Source organism: Drosophila erecta, unplaced genomic scaffold, assembly GCF_003286155.1.
Source record: "Drosophila erecta strain 14021-0224.00,06,07 unplaced genomic scaffold, DereRS2 tig00000092-arrow-pilon, whole genome shotgun sequence".
Taxonomy (NCBI): Eukaryota; Metazoa; Arthropoda; class Insecta; order Diptera; family Drosophilidae; genus Drosophila; species Drosophila erecta.
The window spans coordinates 11,883,395-11,906,185 of NW_020825207.1; the positions used below are offsets into that span (position 1 = coordinate 11,883,395).

General features: G+C 45.8%; 1 protein-coding gene across 1 annotated transcript; it reads right to left on the reverse strand.

Moving 5' to 3' along the window:
- Positions 1-2,157: 2,157 nt before the first annotated feature.
- Positions 2,158-22,651, reverse strand: LOC6547824 (retinal homeobox protein Rx). Its single transcript, XM_001974936.3, has 6 exons — positions 21,956-22,651; positions 20,825-20,980; positions 15,813-16,913; positions 15,426-15,592; positions 3,415-3,580; positions 2,158-3,139 (listed from the first exon to the last, which is right to left on the reverse strand). Exons 1-6 carry the CDS (start codon positions 22,323-22,325, stop codon positions 2,403-2,405), a joined length of 2,697 nt encoding a protein of 898 aa, XP_001974972.1. The 5' UTR covers positions 22,326-22,651; the 3' UTR covers positions 2,158-2,402.
- Positions 22,652-22,791: the final 140 nt, after the last annotated feature.

Here is a 22,791-nt window from a genome sequence, read left to right on the forward strand (position 1 = left end):
GAGGGTGGCCGTGGAACACTTGTCGCTTGTCTGCTCCAAAAGCAGCAGCGAACCCTCGGCAAATCATGTAGGAATTTTAATTCGACTTCTTCAGTCGTCACGAGCAGAGTGCCTGTGTACATGCATGCACTCTATATTCAAGTTCAATTCGGTTGGACTTTGTCTTGCACTTGGCGTGCATCACAGTTTTATTTCATTTGTAATGTATTTTTGGTTCGTCACCGCCCCAGCACTTCGTGGGCACCCATTCCCAGTCCCATTCTTGAGGAGGGCGGCACACATGTGATTCCTCGGCTGGCATTTATGCCATATATGGCGTGTACTTGGCACCTACTCGCCCCAGCACTGGGGTATTTTCGGTATTTCTTCGCCCATCTAGATGATTCATTCGCCTCCCGATCTCTGTCTTTCGCATTTATTCCCCTCGGAAGGCGCTCGACCATCTCTCAATGTGGCTATCACTCAATCAGTGAGTGATCTATAAATGTATATTAGTTATGCGCTGCAGTGCATGTGCAAGTGGAAGTGCAATGCCCCGGATGCAGTCGAATTACGATGTGCCTGATGACTTCTCACAACTTTTCGAATCACTATTTCCATTTATCCTAAGATTAAGCAAATAAGATATTTTCAAGGACCTCAGAGTTTAGAATTTTAGGGTAAATGTCCTTGATAATTTATCTGGCGCCACCTTTACGGCTGATTTAATGTCAAGGAGTGTTTTCAAATGTAAAATTATTGAATTTGTCAGCTCAATTGCTTAATTTTAAAATTCAAAGTACATAAGTGAATATTTACGAAATACTCATACGTATGAATATAATACAAGCTATATTTAAATAGGTTCTGTCAATTTGTAATACATATGTAGGTTTTTAGATCTGTAGCGGAGACGCAAGCCACTGCAGCTAGTGCTTCAACTGGCTGGCCAGGTGGAGTTCTGAGTAAGCGAGGACGCGAACCGATTTAAATGTACTAAATATATCGATGTTGCAACCGTCTTTGTATTGAATACGAACTTTAGTATGTAAATTAAATATATACAATTTTAATTTATATTTTTTGTTGTAAACATACTTTTTATTAAAGAACATATTTTTACTAATTAAAAAAATTATTTGAGTTGGAAACGCTAAATATAATGAAATTATAGATCATTTATTAGGCACCAGGTATTTGAACAATGTTTAATTATATATATATATACATACATTCTATATCTACGTGCATTTCCATTTGCTGGAGCAAGTTTTTAATTTAATTGGATTTTTGTAAAATCATTTTTAGTTATGGCACGACATGCTTGTACCCAACTGAAAAACCTTGTATCGGCGATTGTCAACTTTTCCTGGCCCTAAACGCTCACCCACTGCTAAGTGGCCACCAATTCCATTTCCCTAAACAATTTTCCCGCAAGCTCAGTGTTTTATTCCCATGTTTTGCGCTTCATATGCATATTGGGTGAGATTTTCCGGCTAGATGTTGTGCGTGTGATAAGCGCCCTGATGTAATTGCGGGCAATTATCATTGCGCCGAGGTCCTTTGAGCAAATTGTGACGCTCATGTGGGATATGCTTTTTATTTCATGAAGTCCATAGTTCATGCTAGCTGCAAGTTCTGAAAACACATTCATATTGCTACCCCCTGGAGTGGGCAACATGCTTGCATTTTAATTGCCCGCGGCGTTAATCAATTATAATTGTATTCGTTACTTTATTAGATTCAACAGCGGCTACTGCACCTGTTTCAGCCCATTCCCACATGAGTCCTTTGTTTGCAGTGCATTTAGTCCTTTTTAATTGCATTTAATTACTGCTCGTCAGCATTTTCTGCTCAATGTCTCCCGATTTTCTTATTAATCAAGTCATTAAGTAGCCTTGCACAGCCGATTAGTGGGGCAGATAAGCATTCATAATTGGCCCGAAAAGTTGTATTACTGATGACTGATTAATTCGCTGATTAGCTCCCCTGCTAATTGAACACCTTTCCAGAAACTTACAAAAATCCTAAAATAAGAACGTTACCTATGTATATATTTTATGTATATTAATAATGTATCAAATGACAATGTTTTTCTACATATATACGAACATGATTATCCTGTGTCATAAATTATCCCCATCCCGGCAAGAAAAACACATATATATTGAGCTAAAACTTGTCATATTTATTTTGTGCTAATATGCATTAGGAATAGACTTCTTCTTCAGCCGTTTTCATTGAAGTAATTAAAATTTTACAAATACACTTTGCACATGTTGAGTTTACCATATAAGAAACTGCCTCGGAAATAAGTACTTACAACACGAAATTCACTAAACTTAGAACACACCTAAAAGTTGATACGGGGGAATGGGAACTGCTTGCGATTGGAGGTGCACTTAGCTAGGAACCGACTGGGGCTAGACAATGGAGACCATTCCCTTGTTCAGGTTGTCCAGGTGCTCCTTGGCCTTGATCCTTAGGGTGGCGATCGAGTTGCTCCGCATGTCCGTCGGCGGCGTGCTGGAACCCTTGCCAGTAGGAGTGGGCGGAGGTGGCGGGCTATCGCGACCCACATCGAGCAGCTCTATGTTGGCGCTGGCCGCGCACTTGTCCAGACTGCTGCCGGGATTGCTGCTGGTGCTTCCGGCATCAAGGTCGCTGCTCAGGTCGCGTCCATCCCCATTCGAATCGGCATTCCCGATGCTCAGGTTCTGCGGCGACATGCAGACATCCGGGCCGCTGCACTCCAGCGAGGCGGAGGAGGAGGACGACTGCGAGGATGAGACGGCCACGGTCGTTGCTGTCGAACTGGGCGGCAGGCTGCTGTGCAGCGGCGTGCCGAGGGGGGTCACTCCGTGGTGGGGCGAGCCCATGGACGTCGCATGCGGCGACATGCGTGACAGGTGCGGCGAGAGGTGAGAAAGGGGTACCACATGGTGGCTGCCGTGGGGGTGGGGCACTCCGTGGGGTGGCGGCGGTGGCGGTGGCTGCGGCTGACCATGACCCCCGTGTCCCACGTGCGGGGGCGGCGGCCCATTGTGGGCGTGGTGATGGCCCATGGCCGCCAGACTGCTCATGGTCAGGTTTCCGGGCGCCAGGCTCAGCGGCGGCGTCAGATAGCTGGGGTACACCGTCTGCGGATGCGAGAGAAAGCCTGCGGGCGGATAAAATCGGAGGGTCAGAAAAGAAATGCTAAACATTTTGTTCATCTTAAGCTGCAGCACACATCTGCATTTTACAATTCAATAATTAAGTTTCTCTTTCGGGTGGAAAGGTTTATCAAATATTAACTGGTTAGGAATTTTGATTTATCTTTCTGTACTGTGCAATTAAACTCTAGAAACTTCTGGGAATCTATTTACATTTACTGCCAAGTATATAAATATTTGTGATAGTATTTCTCAGAGCAGATCATGTGAAGACTCCTACCTGGCAGGGCACTCAGCAGTGGTGGCGATAGCCAGGGATCCACGGGCAGTCCGGAGGCACCGCATCCCAGGCGATGGGGCAGCTGGGTGAAGTGGGTCAGACCCAGGCGAAGGCTCTCCGATTTCTCCTGGCGACGCCACTTGGCGCGACGATTCTGGAACCACACCTGGAAAACAAAGAGGGGAAGGATTAGATAATTGGGTTGCTGGCTGGAGCAATTAAATTAATCGCTTGACAAGAAACGCGCTGAGTTAGTCGGGCGTTATGCGGCAAGTACTAAGCGAAAGATATTTTCATTTCGTAAAGAAGAGAATACCTACTAATTAGACAGCGGAAATGAAAAGCAGCAGCGAAAGAGCTCCACAAAGAGAGCTGCAGTTCCAAAAGAGAGAGCGAGTCTCACAAGACAAAAAGCAAAATGGCGGCCAACACAAAATTGTTAATGAAAGCACACACACACACACACACACACTCACAGAGATGCCAGCAGAGATATATCCACTCATGCACACACACAGCCATAAAAGCGACCCAACAAAATGGCTGAGCAGCACCCACAAGCACAAGCACAAACACTCGCACACGCACACCTACACGCACACAGCCAAAGTAGCGAAGGAAATAAAATAAAATTCAATTAGTTGCCTTGGCTCTAATTAGAATTATCGCAACAATGAGTGTGTATTAGTGTGGCTGTCTAATTAGTGGCAGAGAGGAAAGGAGACAGCGACAGCGGATTAGAGTGAGAGAGAGAGAGAGAGAGAGAGAGAGAGAGATCGAGAGAGAGAGAGGGGGATAAAAGCCATCTAGGGAAAGTTTTCATTGCCCCCCGGCTGGTTATTACCACCCCCTTTGGCTCCTCCTGCGCCCACTTTCTGTTCCTGCCACGCTCAAAGTAATTAAATGCAATTTGCGCAAATTAATAAGAAATTATTTCTGATGAAAATTTCATTACCATGAAATAATGTTGTTGTTGCTGTAGTCGTTGCTGTTTTTGGTTGCCGCTCCTGCCACAAGGACATACATAAACAGGCATCTATAGGTGTGTATGTATGTATGCATGTGCTTGTGCGTTCGGGTTTCAGTCGCTTTGCGGCTATTTAATTAAGGATAATGGTGCGTAAAATTATTTTCGTTGCCCCGAAAGTGATTTGCAAAACAAATTTGCCAGTCGGAAAATGCAATTTGAAATGGCTTAATTAAAAATACACTTTGCAGCGAGAGGGAAAAAATGTAAAACGAGGGTTAAGGCAAGTTATCTAGGGCATTTTATGTAAACGCCTGAATATTTACTGCGTTACAAATTCAATCTAAGCTGACAAATATCTTCGCAAAGTTAAATAAGACAACACTTTACTTATATGTTTGGATTTTGAAATAATAATTTAAGTTAATATTATTTAGTCATATTATTTTTAGCATTGGTTTTATAAATGAGCTTGGCGTGCAAAAACTTTTTTCGAAAATATTTGAAAACTTCCAAAGCACCATTTTATTTGTAACTATCGAAAACTCATTTCATGCTAATCAAAAGCCAATCAAATCCGTTCCAATTAGAGTTGTGCCTTGATTATCTTTGAATATCTGTCGGATATCAATTAGCAGAGCAGACAGGCAACAATAACAAAATGGCTAATGCCGTTGGCTCCGCTTTCCCTCCTCATCTTCCCCCTTACCCCTCCGCCATTTCCATTCCCTACTCAAGCAAATTGAAATCCCATTTAGAAAGTCTAATTTCCTGTCTCTCAAATCTGTACGAGGAAAATAAATTAAAGTTAGCAGCTTTAGGCCACATTCAGCTCCCCACACTCAAGCAAACACACACCCACACACACCCAGACACACACTCAATTGGGGAGGGAAAGAGAGGTCTGGAAGCTGGAAGAAAGAGAGGGCCTCTTGCTGGCTGTTATAATTTGAGTTTGTGCTTCTTCATTTTAATTAAATCATCAAAATCAATTTTGTAATTTCCATTCATGGCGCGCCATAATGAAAATCCGCCATACAAGCCTCAAAACGAGCAAGCGAGATGGAGACAGGAGAAAGCTTTCTCTCTCGCAGTCAGCTGGCGGGTGGTGGCACGCCCACAAACATCATAATGACCTTTAGCCATCACCACGCTCATCCACCCGAAAGCTGGCAAAATTGTCTGCTTTCATCTTTGGCCGTTGATGCTGAACCACCACCCACTGCCCACCGCGCCCCCCTCTTTGCCATGACAGGGACCAAACTCAATTTTCCACCCCATAGACACAAATACAAACAGGCGGGCACACACACACACACACACACTCGCAGGCATCCCCATTTTCAGCCATTTTCAATTTTGCTACATTTAGACGGCTGTGTCCTCAAAAGCACCCAACACCCAGCACCCACCACCCACTCAACCACCCACCCACCTATCGAGCAGGCCTGCAGCAATTTGGCATTCATGTGGAGCACGCGACTCACCACAAGAACGCCCTCTCTGCCGCCCCCAGTGGTGGGGGCCCCCCCCTCTGCCAGCCATCAGGCAACCACTTTTCAACTTTAATCTTTTTCATAAACTTCACATTGGCAGCAAACAATTTGCGACCACCCAAAACCCAAAGCCCAACCCCCCCTTTTAACATCATCATCTTGCTCTTCCTCTGGCAATGTCATTCTACCATTTTCCTTGTCGTCTTCTTTAATTTTGTTCGCAGCAAAGTTTTGCCGTTTTATTGGAAAACTTGTGCCGCAAAGTGTCGTTCCACCCAAAAAAGGAAAAAAGAAAGAAACAAAAATGGGCAAAAGCCCCACATAGATGTTGAAGTAACTCACACAGCATACCAGGCGTATACGCAATGTGCGCTCACTCTCCCTCTCCCTCTCTCTCTCTCTCTGTCTCTCTCTCTATCTATCTCTCTCTCACATTCGCTAACGGGCAATGCAGCCCTCTCTTTCAGTCGCTGTGTGGCAGAAATTGCTTTTCGAATGTTTCTGACAGTTTGCAAATTGGAAAATTGACTTTTAACACACAAGAGCTTCAGCAGCTTAATAAAACTGTTTGCAACTTGTAGAGAACGTGGGGGTTGGGCGTAGCAGGGGGTGGGCGGCCCGGAGTGGTGGTTCAATTGTTGCAGTTCGACTAGATATTACACAGAAAGGACTTGTTGTTGGAATATTCATACTTCCGTTTTCGGTAGGCTGTTCCTTAGTGCGGCGAAGGATACTGGGGTAACTTATATCTCAAAACCATTGTATTGGTTTGATGAAGTGCATAATGGGGGACTTTAGATTGACCACAAGCCAGCACATGGGGCTTATAAATATGTGTAAAATAGGTGTAAATAGGTTGGTACTTTTTTCGTTGAGGGGTTTCTGTTAAAAAAGAACAAGCAAAATCGATTTCAGTAACTGCTGAATTTCCCAGAAACAAGCTGGTTAAAGGTTCATTTAGAAAGAGTGAAACCTTTTATCTCTCCCCATGGGGGGCACTGGGTATCAGTTGGTGCGATCTACTTACAACTCAGTGCCCAACTATGGCATAAGCATTATGCCGTCAACAGGACTATAATTATCCCAGTGCCGCCGGTTTGTCATGCAATTCAATCAAATTGATTGAAAACTCGATGCCATCGAATGCACTTTGTTTGAGCTCGTTCTCGTACGGCGTTAGGCGAACTAATTGCATGGCAGCAAAATAATTTTGCCCCAGCTTGTCCTGCAATTAGAGAGCCGACCCCAGGGGCAATGATTCGAAAGTCGGGCAGTCGGGGCAGCCGGGGCAGTCGGGACAGGACAACCCGTTGCGTTCAAGGATATTGATAGCGGCGCCTAAGGTAATAACCCCGAATGCGAATTGCATGGGAACTCTGGCCGCTCCTCGCGCAAGCTTTAATTCAATTAAAAAATCCTCAAATCCTGCCAGGGGGAGCCTAATTATAGGGCTGTCCCAGTTCCAGACAGCGACAGACACGAAGCATTCAGCAGTCCGATTCAATTCTTTCAGTGGCCTGTCATAATTTTTTTGGGACAATGCCGCAGCGTGGAGTCCTGGCCCTGCTAGTTTATGACATGTTTTTTATGCCATTGTTGGCTTTTAGTTCCGGCCCAGGACCCTCTCAATCGAACCTCTCAGTCTGCCCAAGAAGCCGAAGCTCGGGCATCCTGTTTCGGTTTCGCTTTGTGCCATGCAGGACCCATTAAAGCAGAGACAAAAGCTTTGACGACGGCCACAATCCGCAAGATGTTTTAATTAGTTTAGGAGCCGACAAGCGTATTGATTTACACTCGGTGCCGCCGTTTGAAAATGCCGGGAAACGGAGAAGTGTAAGCTGTGGTATTTCAGTAAGAGATTCTAGAAGATTTTCTCCATCGTATATATTAAAACTCACTTCTGTATGAACACAAAGGGTGAGAAATCGCAACTATTCTTGGGTAGTAACCCACTTTCGGCTGGGCCTTTTCAGCTTTTCACACTTCCCCTCAACCTGGCTAATTGCAGTCTAACTTTTCCGTCGCGAGCCCTGTAATCGAAGGCCGAACACGCGACAAATCTTGATTTTCTGACAGCCGCAGACTCGGCCAGCGACTCCGCCTCGAATTTCGCCATGAGAAAAGCCGAGGAAAGCGCCAATCCGACACCCACTCGATCAGGACTCGGATTTCCCTGGCATTTCAATTGTTACCCTTCGAAATGACTTTGGCCGTGGCTCATAAAAGGAATCAGGAGCAGATGCAGGAGCGGGGGCGGATTGTTTGCCGGGGCGTGTTTGCTCGCCGCCACGTGGCACCCTGTATTTAATTAGCTATTTATTTACTCGCTGACATGCCGGGCAGCATTCCGAGCGAAAGGAACGGGCGCACGCACAGTTAATAAGCAGTTAAATCGGCTACAAAGGACTACAAATACCAGGCTCCTTTCGGGGTTGCTTAGCCCGACTGTCACTGGGAAACGTGGCCGAGTCCTTGCCACTTCCCAGGCACAGCACACAGTCACAGGGACAAATTTCTGTTGACGCACTTTTAATTTGCAACATTCGAGGGCCCGAGGGAAACTCCGCCCATCAGATTCGGACCGGTTCTAAGCAGTTGCCACGCTCAATTTGAATAATTTTTGGGGCACATGCATGCATTGGGGTGCACTGCAAACAGAAAACCTGTAAAAAATTATATATCCCTAGACCAAGTTTACGTGCTACCATTTACCTGTATCAATACGAAGGTATCAGTCAAAGATACAAAAACCATTTGTAGTAAATATCTCAATTAAAATCTTAAAGGCACAATTAGAGCGTAAGTAAGCTAGACATTTCTCTCAGTGCAGCGCGCCATAGTTTTCGGGCGCTGTCGTATCCAAAGTTTGTCCCCTGATAACTTAATTATAATTTGCGTGCTCTCGAAAATAATAATATCGTTATTATAGTTATTCCACCTGCCAGCCGAAGCGAAATTTGTTTAGGTGATTAATTAGCACGTAATCAACGTGAACGAGCCGCCGAGGCCAGAGCTCGGAAAATTGTTTAAGTGTTTTGTGATTTATGCAGTCGGCGGGAGGAATTCGTTTGGGAAACGCATAAAACCAATTAGCAGGCAGCGGGAATTAATTAAAAGCGGAAAAGCGACCAGAGAACGGAATTCGGAGTGCAAAGGAGTTGCTTTTCTTGATTTCTTGATTTCTGTTTTTTGTTCATTTCCCTTTCTTTTTTTTCAGACCCATAAACATGATGTCTGAAATTATAATAAGCCGCTTGGGCCCCACATAATTAGCGTACATATGTGGGGGCTCAACGCAGCGTTATTGTCAAAATAAGCATTTATATAAAGCTGATTAAGTCAATTTTACGTATCGCATGCATGCCCCTCACCTTTCTACCTTTGGAAATTCCCTCTACATTTTATTTCTGGCCTGGGCATTATTTTGATTGACTGTGGATCGAAATTGAAATTGTATTGTTGCCGCTAATTTGACAACTTAAGCCCAATGCTCATTTAAACTGACAGCCCTGAGGCATCCAAGTATTTTGGATGCGCAGTGGGGAAAGCTTACAGGGGATACAAGGTTCATCAATCCCCGAACCAGATTACACAATCCGAAATCAAAGTCATAATTGAATCGCGCTCGAAACTGTGAACTGGTTTGAGTGCATCCTTGACATCTGACAGCGGACAGGGCAGGGCTGTAATGCAATAAAAGCTAAATGCTCGAAAGCACCCGCACTTTATCCTTTATCCTTTATCCTGTTGCCTTTTGACTCCGAGAGGCAAAGAATGTATAAAACACGCGCTGAAGCGAACAGATGTGCAACTCATTACAGAGCATTTAGGCGTACAAATTGAATAATATTCATAACGTTCCCATCAGCGAGGGGTGTGATGGCCTCTCCAAACAAACCACCCACCTTCCGATTACGTCCACTCCCCCTTTGCACGTTCCACTTTTCCACTTGACACTCGAGGAGTTTAGGGTCGTATTAACAGCTGCTCGGCTGGCTGTTTTCTCAGAGATCCAAGAATATTTTGGCAAAAGCAATTTACCATTAAAAAAGCCCCGACAAAATGCGAAATAATTTCATTGTAATTGTAATTGTCTTCGCTTGATTACATTGGTTTATATTTTATTTCGCTCTAAGCCAAACAAATGGAGTGACAATGTCGACGGCGAGGCAATCCGTGATGTCAAGTGGGCTGGGTGAGCTGGGTGAGCTGGGTTCGGGGGTTGCAACCCCCTCGATTGAGGGTGAAGCCGGGGGTCATGTGTATGATTTATAATTTCATTCCGTTTGATTTATGCATTTATATTAAAATGTGTTGACAGGCTACGGTGAATTTGAGACAACCGATCCCAAACTAAAACAAATCCCCCGCACGTGGCTGAACTCCAACTACACGTTCGCCGCGCATTGTATTAGCCATCAGGTGGGTGGTGTGCAGAAAAGCGCAATCATAGCCCGAGTCCTGGCAAAGTAAATAGCGCGCACAAGGACACGTTTCGTGGCTTAAGCGCTGGAAAGGATGCGCATGAGAGGCGGACGCGAAGTAGGCTGGCTGCCTTTAAACTTTGCCTCGGGCTCGCAAACTGGAGACAACAACACCCTTTGGCCGGGCCAGGACATCGGGACATCACAGTCGAACCCTACCAGGACCTTAAGGACACACAGCGGAGCAGGAGCGGCGCAGAGCAAACTCAATAAGTCGCATAAAAGAATGAAATTGGATGCCATCGCAAACAAACACAAACGATGCCGACATTGTGCTCCCTGCCAGATCCTTCGGCATCTCCGCCGCAGACTCCCTCCAACATCGGAAATTCCTTTGAGCCGCGCGGCAACTGCGTCGTCATCTTCCCAATCCCAATCCCAATCCCAATCCCCCTTCCCGGCTCACCAGCTATCTGCAGCTCCTGCTATCCTTGCTATCTTGCTATCTGCGCTTTGGCTTTCAAGTTTAATTAATTGCGACACGGATTCTGCGTGGGCGTGTCTCGATCGCAGAGGGCTTTCTTCTGCTCGCCCGAAAAGCGCTTCTAATGAGGGTTAATTGAAAGCGGCAAACTTCTGTAGAGCGCTGCCCCGCGCATCCCTAGTCAACTGTCTTCGAATCGGAATTGAGTCGTAATTAACCATAATTCGGTGCCCCATTGGAGGTGCGTTAAGACGCTTTATTGGGGCGAAATAGGAAATCTGAATTTACATAATCGCAGTACGTAGTCAGCGGAATACGTTTTCAGAGCATATTGTATACCCTTTTGGCGAGTATTTGTTTTACCCAGTTGTGTTACCTAAATTGGCCGTCTCATGTCAAGTGCCTGAAAGTTTCGCTCAAGTAGTGCGCTTTGTTTTAGTTGACAGTTGATCAAAATACATTTTAATAAACGGCAGATGTGTAAGCCAGGCGCATGCAGGCATGAGCACAGACCCTGCCTAAATATATTATAAGCCCAAGTTCCGGATGGAACAGCCACCCCCTATCCTCGACTGCCCTTTGTGACCTGACATTTATTTACCCTTGCGCGGTGGTTTTGTTTGCCTGGCCCTCGTTCACCCCTTCTCCCTCTCCCTCTCCCTTCGCTTTTTATTATTGTTTTGCCAAGGTGGCATAATATGTTAATTGCTCTGCCCACACCCACCCTACACCAACCTAAACCGACCTACGCCACCCGCTCTTAGTCCACAGCTGCAGCCCGAGTCCTATGCATATTTCATAGCCATTTAATTATGAAGGCGGGAGTGCTTCAAAAAAGCGAAATGCAAATGCTCATTAACTGCTCTGGCCACACTGACTGAACACCGACGGACACAAATCAGGACAAGTGCCAATAAATGGCCTTAAAAGTGCCGGCCACTCCCCAAAACTGCCCATTGAGACTTTAGAGGTCCTGCAGGGACCTCCGCATGACAATGAGTTAAATAAGTTTCTAAAGCTTTTTCTCCTCGCACTGCCAACACCCAGTGGGACCAGCCTACTTAAGCATTCAATGGCTTTATTCAAGCGATTTGATGACCCGCACAGGACATTCAAGTTGCCGAATGATGGCGATGAACGAGCTTGTTTGGCATTTGGGCAAGCGATCGTTTTCATTATTAGATTTGTATAGGATTTCATGGCGCTGGGGGCACGGAGCGGGTCTAAACAAATGAAGCTAATATGCATTATTATTATGGCATGTGGAAACGAAAACGAAAGCGTTGTGGGTGGGTGGGCAGTTAGTTGTCGATAAAACGGTCATGCAAGCAAACGAATGCCAAAGTTGAAGTAAATATTCAATAAAAAATAATCGAAGCAGAAACCAGAACGGAGCGCACAACGAAATGAGCATAAAAATGTGGAAATGTCGAGGGGGCAAATCCGAATTCAAGCTCCGGCTCAAATCCGAAAGGCGAGGGCAAAGACGCAGGCCAAGTGGAATGCAATAAAAATCTATTTTATTTGTTAGTGAAATGACATTTTTATTTGTTTGCTGTTTATGCACATCCACATTCACATTCACAGCCACACACATGCACATTCACATTCACATTGGATAGATAGACACGGATATAAAGAGCGCTTCGGGCTGTCTGTGTCACGTCACACATGTCGTATGAGCAATATATGCAGATAAATAAACTATTACACAGGATTATTATTTACTTTGGCGCAGGATATTTTGACAGGTTTACGATATTTAATCATTTGACTATGCAAAATAATTGACACAAACTTTTGCCTCCGACCTTATATTTGTTTATTTTTCTGCTAATAAACCCAATAAAGGTGCTCGTTGCACATGAAAATATCCATGTTTATCATACTAACTAAATAAAGACATGCAGTAGAAATACTTTCCCAAATTTCCTCGTTTAGAAGCCATGTCTTTCTCCATTGATCCAATCCCATCTGTATTCGATTCTCTGCGCTCTGCATCGCAAATTAAGTTTTAATTAAACTCTTTTGGGCGACGGTTTAATGCGGCGTATGATTGAGTCGACTGGCGGCTTTAACCCTTCACTGGGCGCCAGACAACCCTCCCAAAGGACGAAAAAGCCGCACTCAGCCCTGTCCGTGAGTAATCCAAACAAAAGTAATTGTCATCTCCCAGGACATATGTTGCTGCTCTCAGGGTTTTTTGGTGTCCTTTTTGGGGGAAGCGACGATACATTGCCACGGCAAGTGTTAATGATCGTCTAGCCCGGCTTTTTTTTTGCTCGCGTTAATCTACCGTTTAATTTGCTGGCTTAACGCGTTTTGTTTTGGTTACCATCAGCGATAATCCCCGGGCTTAGGCCACTCAAACCCCTGCTTAATGGCTGCGGTTGCCGTCCTTAGCCTGGTTTAGATTTCTTTCGACTGGGGGTAGACCACAAAATGACACAATTTCAATTGAACTTGTATTGTATAGTTCGGCAACTCGTCTGTCAACGTATATTGCCATTTAAACAACAATCAAACAAGCCACAGAGAAATTCATTCCGTTGGCATACACAAAATGCAAAATCCAATCAAACTTTTTAAACAAACATTTAACAAATCTATTACAATGCAATGACAGCAACCGAGCAAAAAGAAACCGACGAAAAGTGGGCGACCAATGCAAAACCCTGAAATGAACTCATCTAAACGAGAAATTCTATTTGGTGGATGGCTGGTTGGGTTTGCAAAGAAACAACTCAGTCAACTTTGGTTACATTTCCTTTCATTTTTTTTTTTTTACCCAGCCTATAGAGTGTGTGTGTGTGTGTGTGTGTGTGTGTGCCAGCAAACTTAATCAAAACAAATTTCCACCTTCAACGAGTTGCACACCAAGCAATTTCCCAGGCCCAGTCAAAGAGCAAAAAGAAAAAACCTAAAAAAGGAGGAAAAATTTGGTAGCAAAGGAGTAAAAACGATAACTAGAACTTCATGCAAACTAACCGCAAATACGATTACAAACACACAGGATCAGGATGGGGTGGCCCAATGCAGCCCACTAAATCGAAAAAACGAGTCAAAGGGTTGGAGGACGACAATACTCTATGGCCATAGCTCGTTTCGGTTCCTGCTGGCATAATTTGAATTCGTGTCAATTTGACAAAGTGACACATGAGGGCCAGAAGGCTGAGAAGGCTCAGAAGGAGAAATTTTTATGCGATTTCGCTTCATTACCTTTGTATTTCGTTTGTGCGGCGGCTATATAGCCGGGGCTATAGATACAACCATAAATACATACGGCATTTTCGGTATTTGTTTATTTATTTATGTCCTGTGTTGTGTTGGAGACGCCGACGACAGTGTCGCCAACTCTGGCTGTGGGCACGATAATGTTTAGTCAATAAAAATGATTTGTCGGCCGAGGAAACGAAACGAAATCGTGAAATTTGATATGTCCTTTGCATTTACCGGGTGGGGGGCAGTGCTACACCCACTTTTGCGGTCGGAAAACTATGCCAACTGCCTGGTCCACTCCAGAGCTTGCAGCAGCCACAGGATACAGGACTACACAGAAAAATATAGGAAGCTACTTTATAAACAATCTATGTGGCAGTGTTTTGTGGTGTGCATAAAATAACATTTTAGCATTTGGTTTGAGAAAGAATCTGTTAAGTTTTCCTTGCCTAACTATACATACATTTGTATTAAATGCCCATCGTGAATTTTTGTTTGTGCAACACCCACTGTCACCCATCGATAGTTGTTGCTGCTTAAGCGTTTTTTTATGCTACACCGCTGTGAATGGAATTTACGAGGCGCCCTGCCCGTTCACGTCACAATTTGCCACCCGAAACGAATGGCTGCCAGACATGGCATCCCGCCATATCGCCACATTGCCACATTGCCACATCGCCGCACTGGCAGTGCCCCAAAGTCGTGGAGCATAAAAGCGCATAGTCGCATAAAATGCATAATTCTCTCCGCGGAAGAAAAGGAAACCCATTCAATGGGCCACCGACAAACTTGCGAACTCTTTCGGCGCTGTCATTTTCCTATTGAGACATAAATTGTTTCATGCACTCGGAGCCAAGTTATGCGCAAAGTTTGACAATTATTATCGCTCTCGAGGGGAAATCAAGTCCCAAAAACATCGGTGAATGGCTCAAAGAGTTATGGCAAAATAAAGAAGTTTAATTCGAATATGTAAATGTAGGCGACCAATTCAACTGATTTGAATTCATTGTAAGTAAGAAATAACTATGCAAGATCCTTTTCTTTTGCAATTTGAGGGATAAGGTAGGGCATGGTACTACCAATCGGCTTGCTAGTCAATTAAATAATGCAAATATGCAGTTCTCCTCTCATTAAGGATCTCCGGCCATAAATCCCTGCCAGCAATTCCAAATGTATGCACTTCTAGCACCTTGCATTCACAAGAGTTTTAGATGCAAGGGGATGATAGAGAGCGGGTACAACTTAATTTCGTTAAAATAAATAGCAAACGGAAATTGTTTAATTTCCGGAGCCTGGCTGGCGGTTACTCCAGCTGCAGACACGTTGATTTCCCAATTAGTGGAGGCTCGGGTGTAAATCACTTGCAGACACAAGAGATACGGGAGATACTGCTGATATGGGAGGTACTGGAGGTGACTCACCTGGACGCGGACCTCGGGCAGGTTCACCTTCATGGCCAGCTCCTCGCGGGAGTAGACATCGGGGTAGTGGGACTTCTCGAAGGCCCTCTCAAGTTCATGGAGCTGGTAGGTGGTGAAGGTGGTCCGGTTGCGACGGTGTTTCTTCTTGGCGCAGTTATCATCCTGGCCTGCCAATACAGATATTTGCGGAGAATTCCATAGAGGGTCATTGAAAATTGTTTAACATTAGGGCTAAGAGTACAGTTGGAAATAAGATACGTGTATGTTCAGATACTTGTATCTTATGCCACTAAAACATCTACAAGTAATCAGTTCCAGGTGACTTTGGAGGACTATGATTTGTAAGTGCTTTGCCGAAAGGATCTTTTATGAAAGGATTGTACCCACCCTCGTCGTCGCTGCCGGATGTGATCTTCTCGCCCTGCTCGCTGCTGTTGGTCTGGTTGAGCTCCTCGCTGGAGGCGCAGCTGCCGTTGACCAAACTGTCGCTGTCCGCATTTAAGCGCTCGCCATGATCGTTGGAGTTGCTGTTGCCGTTGGGATTGCCACTCCCGCTGTTACGAAAGTCGTGCTGAAAGCCCTGCTGCTGTTGCAGTTGCTGATGCTGCTGCTGCTGCTGCTGCTGTTGTTGGTGGTGCGACTGCTGCTGATGATGCGGCCGAATGCCGTAATTGCCGCCTGGCAACTGGCCGTTGGCTAATTTTGGCTCATTATCATCACAGAAGACGCCGGCGGACTTGCGCTTGGCGGCCAGCGGACCACGTGGCGCCGGAGTGGGCGGCGAGGTCACGTCGAGCTGCAGCTTTGCCGCATCATCGTCGTCCTCCTCCAAATCGCTGGCCGAGGACATTGAACGCTCGTCGTAGTTGATCTGCGACTGTGGGGCAACAGGCGCCGTCTGAGATTCCATATAGTAGGCACCCGGTGGCGGAGGAGGACCCGCTCCAGTGGGCGATGACTTGGCGTATTTGCCGTGCTGATTCTGCTGATTCTGCTGCTCCTGCGCCTGAGCAGCCAAGGCGGCCAAGTGCTGCTGATGACTGCCAAAGGAGCTGGGCGGCAACGGAGCGGGAGGAGCATTGGTGGCCCCATTGGCTCCGGTCTGCAATTGATTGGCCTCGACCATCTGGTGCATCGAATTGAGGTAATTGCCCGCCGCCTCCTCCTGGTGCCCATAGCCATGTGCCTGGCCAAAGCCAAATGCATTATGATAGCCAAAGGGCGCATGCCCATGATGCGTGGGATGACCATGTCCGGGATGCGGCTGGCCGCCCATCTGCTGACCATGGTGCAGTGGCGTCGCATTCGGCACCTGCGGCTGCTGACCCCCCGGCGGAGTTGGGGGGCCGTAGGGCAAGGCTGCTCCGTTCTTGGCGTGCTGCTGCAGCATGCTGGCCATGTGATTGTCCATGCTGCGCAACTGCGTCAGGGTCATGCCACAGCGCAGGTCAGTGGCATCCTCGTCGCCCAGGGAGGGGTCAACGGCGCCTGAAAACGAGATCAAAGGTTACAGGAAATAATAAATAATAAATGGCGAGGAGTAAGAATAGTTTTTTCCAAAACGTTTCAATCGAAGTTCTGAAATCTCTGGCACCCACAAATGATATTAATAGAAACCATTATTTCGTGTGCAATTAATTGAGCGCGATCAATTGCTAATACTAGGAAATGGGGCTCGAGCTTCCAGCGCCCACGCATTCAGGCACCTGATTAGATTTTAATTAGTATGCTCAGCGAGGCGGGAAGGGAAGTCATAAAGCTGTTTGCCAACTCGCTGGCTAAAAGCCTTGAACAACCCGGCTAATAACAACGTGTTATTTAATTTGGCCGCTGAGCAGGGGGTGGCGAGAAATGGAAGCCTTCGACCCGCGGCGGCGGGTCAAACCTGTTGGCCGCCCACCCACTAATAAACGGCTTTCAATTAGACGCCAGGTATTTACAATGTGAGGCAATAAAAAATTCCCAGAAAACAGAGGAGGAGTTCCAGATGAGGCGGCATTGGTCCCTAATGGGCGTTCCGACTAGCGCTTGTTCATATCACGTGACATGCAAGGAAGTCATTAGTTTTCGAAGCGCCAGGCTTTATACTGGTATGTTGGGTTTAGGTTTCAGTTCTTGGCTGTTCTCGACGGGATTTTGGGTAGCCGAATTCAATTTCTATGGCAAATTGGCTTTCGGGGCGGGACAATTGGAAACAAAACCAATTACGCAGTCAGTCTGGGAAGTTGCCGCTCGAGAGTATCTGTAATTATTTGATAGTCTTTTGGATAATTGCTTTTCGATGTAAGTCCGCTGCGAATGCGTTTCGTTTAGTCGATTGCCTAATGTAATTATGCGCCACATCGTTCCGATTCGCCACAGTTCGATTAATTGGGTCAGTATTTTGGCTAATTAACTTTAAACAGCAGCCGAACGAAGATTGTAAATGGCCCGCATTAACCTCTGCGAGCGTTTTCACCAATCAATCGAAATTTACACGCCCAGCATGCATTTTATTTTGAGCCACTGTGGTGCTAATGAAATTAACTACGAAAATCGCTTTTGAAAGCCTCTGCAAATGAAGTAGCACAAAAGATGTGAATGGGAGCCACATGAGGCGATAGACAGTAGCCGATCCCCTCTCCTCCTACCTCGACCCACAATCCACATCAATCCAACCAAAAAATCACGATAAAAATACACCGCCGAGTTGCCACACGGAGTGCGTGAGTTAATTGCGTGAGCAGCGAAATATAAAAGGTTAAAACAAAAGTTGTTCTACCTTTTCGGGGTGGAAGGAGGGGGTCTTTCCTAAGCAATTGCCCAAAGTGTGAATGATGTGATGGATAAGCTCGTATATCATGGGGAATTTGTTAAAAGGTGACGTAAATCAAGAAGTAATATGCCAGAAATCAATTCCAATGTAGGAACATGATTTATGTCCTGCGAATTTCTATGGGATAACTCAATAACTTCTCCATTTTAAGGACAACTCTGTGAATAGTAATACCTGTTTGTAACAATCTCAAAACTCATTCAAAATCCAGTTCACATCCTACAATTCTAGTGGTGAATGAACCAGGTTCTTAGGCCACTGCCCATTCACTCAATTTCGATTGATCGACACATCAATTAAGAAATGATTTCGAGTTGGCGTCTGGAAATTTGTCGGTCGTTAGCGCAATGAAATTTGATTATGACTTTTAACTCAGTAATGTTGGGCAGTTGTCGAGAAAGTTTCGTTTAGCAAGATGCTATTAGATTAGAATGTACACTCTTCCCGACATTTTGCTCTAATTTGGCCTGTGTTTCCGATGAATCCATCCCAATTCTGAGGGACAAATTGACGTTAATCGCGTCACTAGCTCTCTGCCCGCTACCCGGTGTCTAATCCTAATGATGATTTGACAGATTCCCATTGTTGGGCCAATACTTGGCCATTAGGCGGCCTAATTGATATGTTATTAGCCGCAGCGCGTTTTCTAAAAGTCATGGCCAGAACAGGTAGGGGCCGAAAGGAAATGCACATTTCGGCTGGTTTCTTGTTCGCCGGAAGATCTTTGCAGCCAGATGAGATGCGATATCGGACTCATATCAAAAAGCGAAACAAGCCATAAACAAAACTGTCAATCACAAGTGCTTGTTGGAAGCGTGGTATGCGGGGGGACTTCCATACAAAGTGGTAGAAGCCACAAAGGCGGCTAATAAGACGACGCCGACGCAGACACGCATTAAAATCATTAAGACGCCTTAATGCTCAATTTAATGCCGCGTCAACTGCTGAACAGATCTCGTGTAGATGGATCGTGAAGGGGATCACTTCGATTGCCTCAGAGCTCGCTCATCGCCCGTCTCTTTCTAATCAGGTATGCCCCACTCTTTCGCCCATTCTCTTAGCCTATCTAGATCTTAATGTTGCGAAGCCAGTTTGTTCGCTTCTTGGCCAAATGCACTTGTGCCTCCTGCGCCTTTAATGATTGTTTACATCTCAATTTTACATCTCTCGCTCCATCCCTGTCTGCTGCACTGTAGCTGTCTCTTTCTGCTTTCTGGGACGCCACCGTTGCCGCCAGCTGTCAGATTAAATGCTTTTTGACGGCTTGTGTCTGGCCGCCAGTTTAATTATGGCTTAAATGCGAAACGCTTGAGCTCGCCATGTAGCTGAGCCCCTTGCCACCTGCCGCCCCCTCGATTTATTCACCCACAGTTAATTAGCCTGTTTCTAATTAATTTGCGGCCATTTAACCTGTGCTCTTGTTGTTGTCGCTCGGCGCCATTTTGATTTGCACTCGGTGTTGTTGTCAATTTGTTCATCACCTTGTTGTTTTTGGTCGTCCATTCGCTTTAGGAGCCCTTTTACCATCGATGGCGTTGTCTGTTTTGAGTGTTTATGAAACCACTTAATTGAATTAATTGCAGAGATACCTACTGCTAATTGTTTTGGCTTTCTAATGGCCAGTTGAAAACCGATAAGTGCGCAATGTGAACAATTTCTGATTGTTTTTGTCAATCGGAGAATGGGAAAATGAAGGATGTATTGTGGTGTTGAGTTTTGATGATGTTTACATAAATGGTATGTCATAAATTAAAAACATTTTTTTCAGAAACCATATCCTTTTAGTAACTGCCTATTAACCAAATACGCTCCAAAAGCACACTATTCCTGCGTTAAATGGCAATTCCAACTCCTTCATTTCTCACCTGGTGGTTTGGATGATCCAAGGACTCAGGCTTGTGGTGTTATGGCCATAACCATAATCGCGGCAATATCAGTGCCGACCCTTTTTTCGCAACTTGCTGCCAATTTGGTGGCATGGGCGGTGGGCGGTGTGCGGTGGGCGTGGTCGAGACGCGAGAGCGACAATCGCTTGCCGGCAATCAAAACAGAAGCCAAATGAATTATAAATGACGTGCAGAAGACTATTTTTGGCACCCAGATGGATGTGGGGAGTCGTCGCCAGCTGGCACCGCAAATCCCCACTATAATCCAGTTAAAAAGCCTTCAAAAGTGCTCACTCCCCCCGCGCCACTGAAACAAGTTTAAATTGGCCAACTGAGGAGGGTTTCTAATCCCATCTAAATATGACTTCCTTTTTGCTGTGCGTTTTTCTTTTTTTTTTTTTGTTAGGTCTTCGTTTCGTTTTCTTCGCGAGCGATTACCGCTGACTGATTGCTTATCAGCTGTCGTGCATCTCGAGGCGTTGCCAAAGTGCAAGTCTCGACGCCACCACCCACCCAAGCCACCCAAAAGCACCCAAACCACCCAAAACCACCACTGCCTGTCAAGGCTAATACAATTTTGCGATTGTGTTTGTTGATTCCATGGACTGCGAGCGGGTAATTGAAATCGATTTGCCATTTTCCCTGACAGGGCCCACTGATCACGGCTAATGGCCAAATAATGCCGGGTTGTGACTTACCATCGCTGACCGTTTCCGGGTTTCTACTGCCACTGCCATTCCCAGCGCCATTGCGATTCTTCAGGCCCAGTATGGCATCGATTGTGTGGCGGGGCGTTAGCGTCTGTCCACCAGATCCGTACTTCCTGGCATTATCCTTAACCAAGTCGTTGCTATCTGCGGGGCATGAAATAAAGCACAAACCAAAAAAAAAACAAGAGAACCGAGTTAAAAGCCTGTTTGCCAACAGTTTGCCAAAGTCAATTAGGCGCACGACAGCGCTGCGCGACCCTATGCAAATTTGTCAGCAATTTCGAAAGTATTAAAATTTAGTCCAGTCCGCCGCACACACACAACTTTATTTGCGATTTTAACGAGCTAAAAGCTGTAATTGCAACCGCCCCCTCGCGATGCCCTCGTCCACATAAAATGGCCAGTTGTCACGACGGCATGCTGGAAAGTAGGCAACATGTTGCCTGATGGCTTTATGCATTTTTAACGAAATTAAAACAAACTGTGCCAAGTGGCGAGTGAAAGCGGCGCAAAGTGCGGCGGGATTTAAAGCGACTTAATTGCCTCGTCTCGCAATTAGCTTATTATTTTCTCTCAAATTTTCCGCTGTGCATGTTAATGCACTAAAAAACATTGCTGTGAACACGCACACACTCAGCCATTCAGCGATCACTCCGGAATGTCCGTGTCCGGCAGCAATTTGTGTTAATTAAATCTATAATCAAACAATTGCAAGGCTTTTCCGGCTAAGGCCACACGTGAAAAAATTTGCTTCAGAATTTTAACTAACGCAGCCTAATATGTTTGGTAGTGATGCATATCTGACAACGTTCTTCCAGATCAATTAACATATTTGCAAAAGACCTCACAGTTTTCAATTTTTTGTTCAATAAGTTTAATATGCAGCCTAATTGGCACACAAGATTCAACTAATTTCTGTAAAATACCATTTAGCTTCGAATCAATCTAATTGTAAGGATAGTTCTTCCTGTTGAAGCTTTCTAAAACCTTGAATTGAAGTTAAAGCCGACACTCTTATAAAAGAGGAAAACCGATTTTAGACAAATAAATCCAAGCTTGCTTTTATTCCGAACTGATCACTATTTTCTACTGAAATTTGCCGACGGAAGTGCAGCTCACCTTCCGTTGAGATCACAGTGTTGTTGTTGGCCAGGTGGGCGGCATAGTGCTCGTGGAACTGCTCCAGGTTCTTGAACTTCTCCACGATCATCTGCAGATTCTTGGCGTCCCTCACGTTGCCGAGCAGGTGACGCAGTTGCTCCAGTTGCTTGGGCGGCAGCTTGTGGTTCCCGCCGCCCTGCTGCACCAGCTGCTCGAAGATGTGCTGGAATGTGGCGGCGGTGTTGCTGGCCGCCGCGGAGGAGGACGAGTTGGCCACTCCACCTGGACCGGGCATTGCGCCGGAGATCGCTGCCGGCTTTCCGGCGGGCGATCCGGGCTGGCCAGGAGCCACTTCGAGGGCAGGTGGCGTCGAGGCTTTGATATCCATTCGATGGCGAACAGCAAGAGTACTTAAATCGGCAATGATATGATTGATCACAGTTGAGGCACCACCAAAGCACACACACGCACACACACAAACACACACAGTCACAGAAATTGTATTTAATCGCTCTTTGAATTTTCTTCACACTGAGTTTTCCTCTGGCTAAATGTCAAGCATTTTTCAGTCACAAGCGGGCAGAGTTCAGCTCGGAATATACCAACTATGCACTACCAACTACCGAAACCGTTGCGCACCGGGCCAAGGCAGAGTTGGCAATAAACTCGAAGGCAGCGACTGTGGCCCGCTGACGAGTCGAGTTTCCAAATCGAATTGGAAACCGGTTGAGCTCACCGCACCTATATATACACACTGCTGCAGTGTGTGCGTGTGTGTGAGCCAGGGGGCGGAGTCAGCTCGGGAGAGCGTTGCGAGAGCGGGAGAGAGTGCGCAGGACTCGCGGGGTGGCTGT

Bases quoted from the DNA above. Each gene is read 5' to 3' on its own strand.
- LOC6547824 (XM_001974936.3), bottom strand. From the start codon at position 22,325: ATGGATATCAAAGCCTCGACGCCACCTGCCCTCGAAGTGGCTCCTGGC. The intron at 20,981-21,955 runs GTGAGCTGCACT...CATGCCCCGCAG, and splicing joins CACTGTGATCTCAACGGAAG to ATAGCAACGACTTGGTTAAG. The intron at 15,593-15,812 runs GTGGGTACAATC...CTGTATTGGCAG, and splicing joins ATCCGGCAGCGACGACGAGG to GCCAGGATGATAACTGCGCC.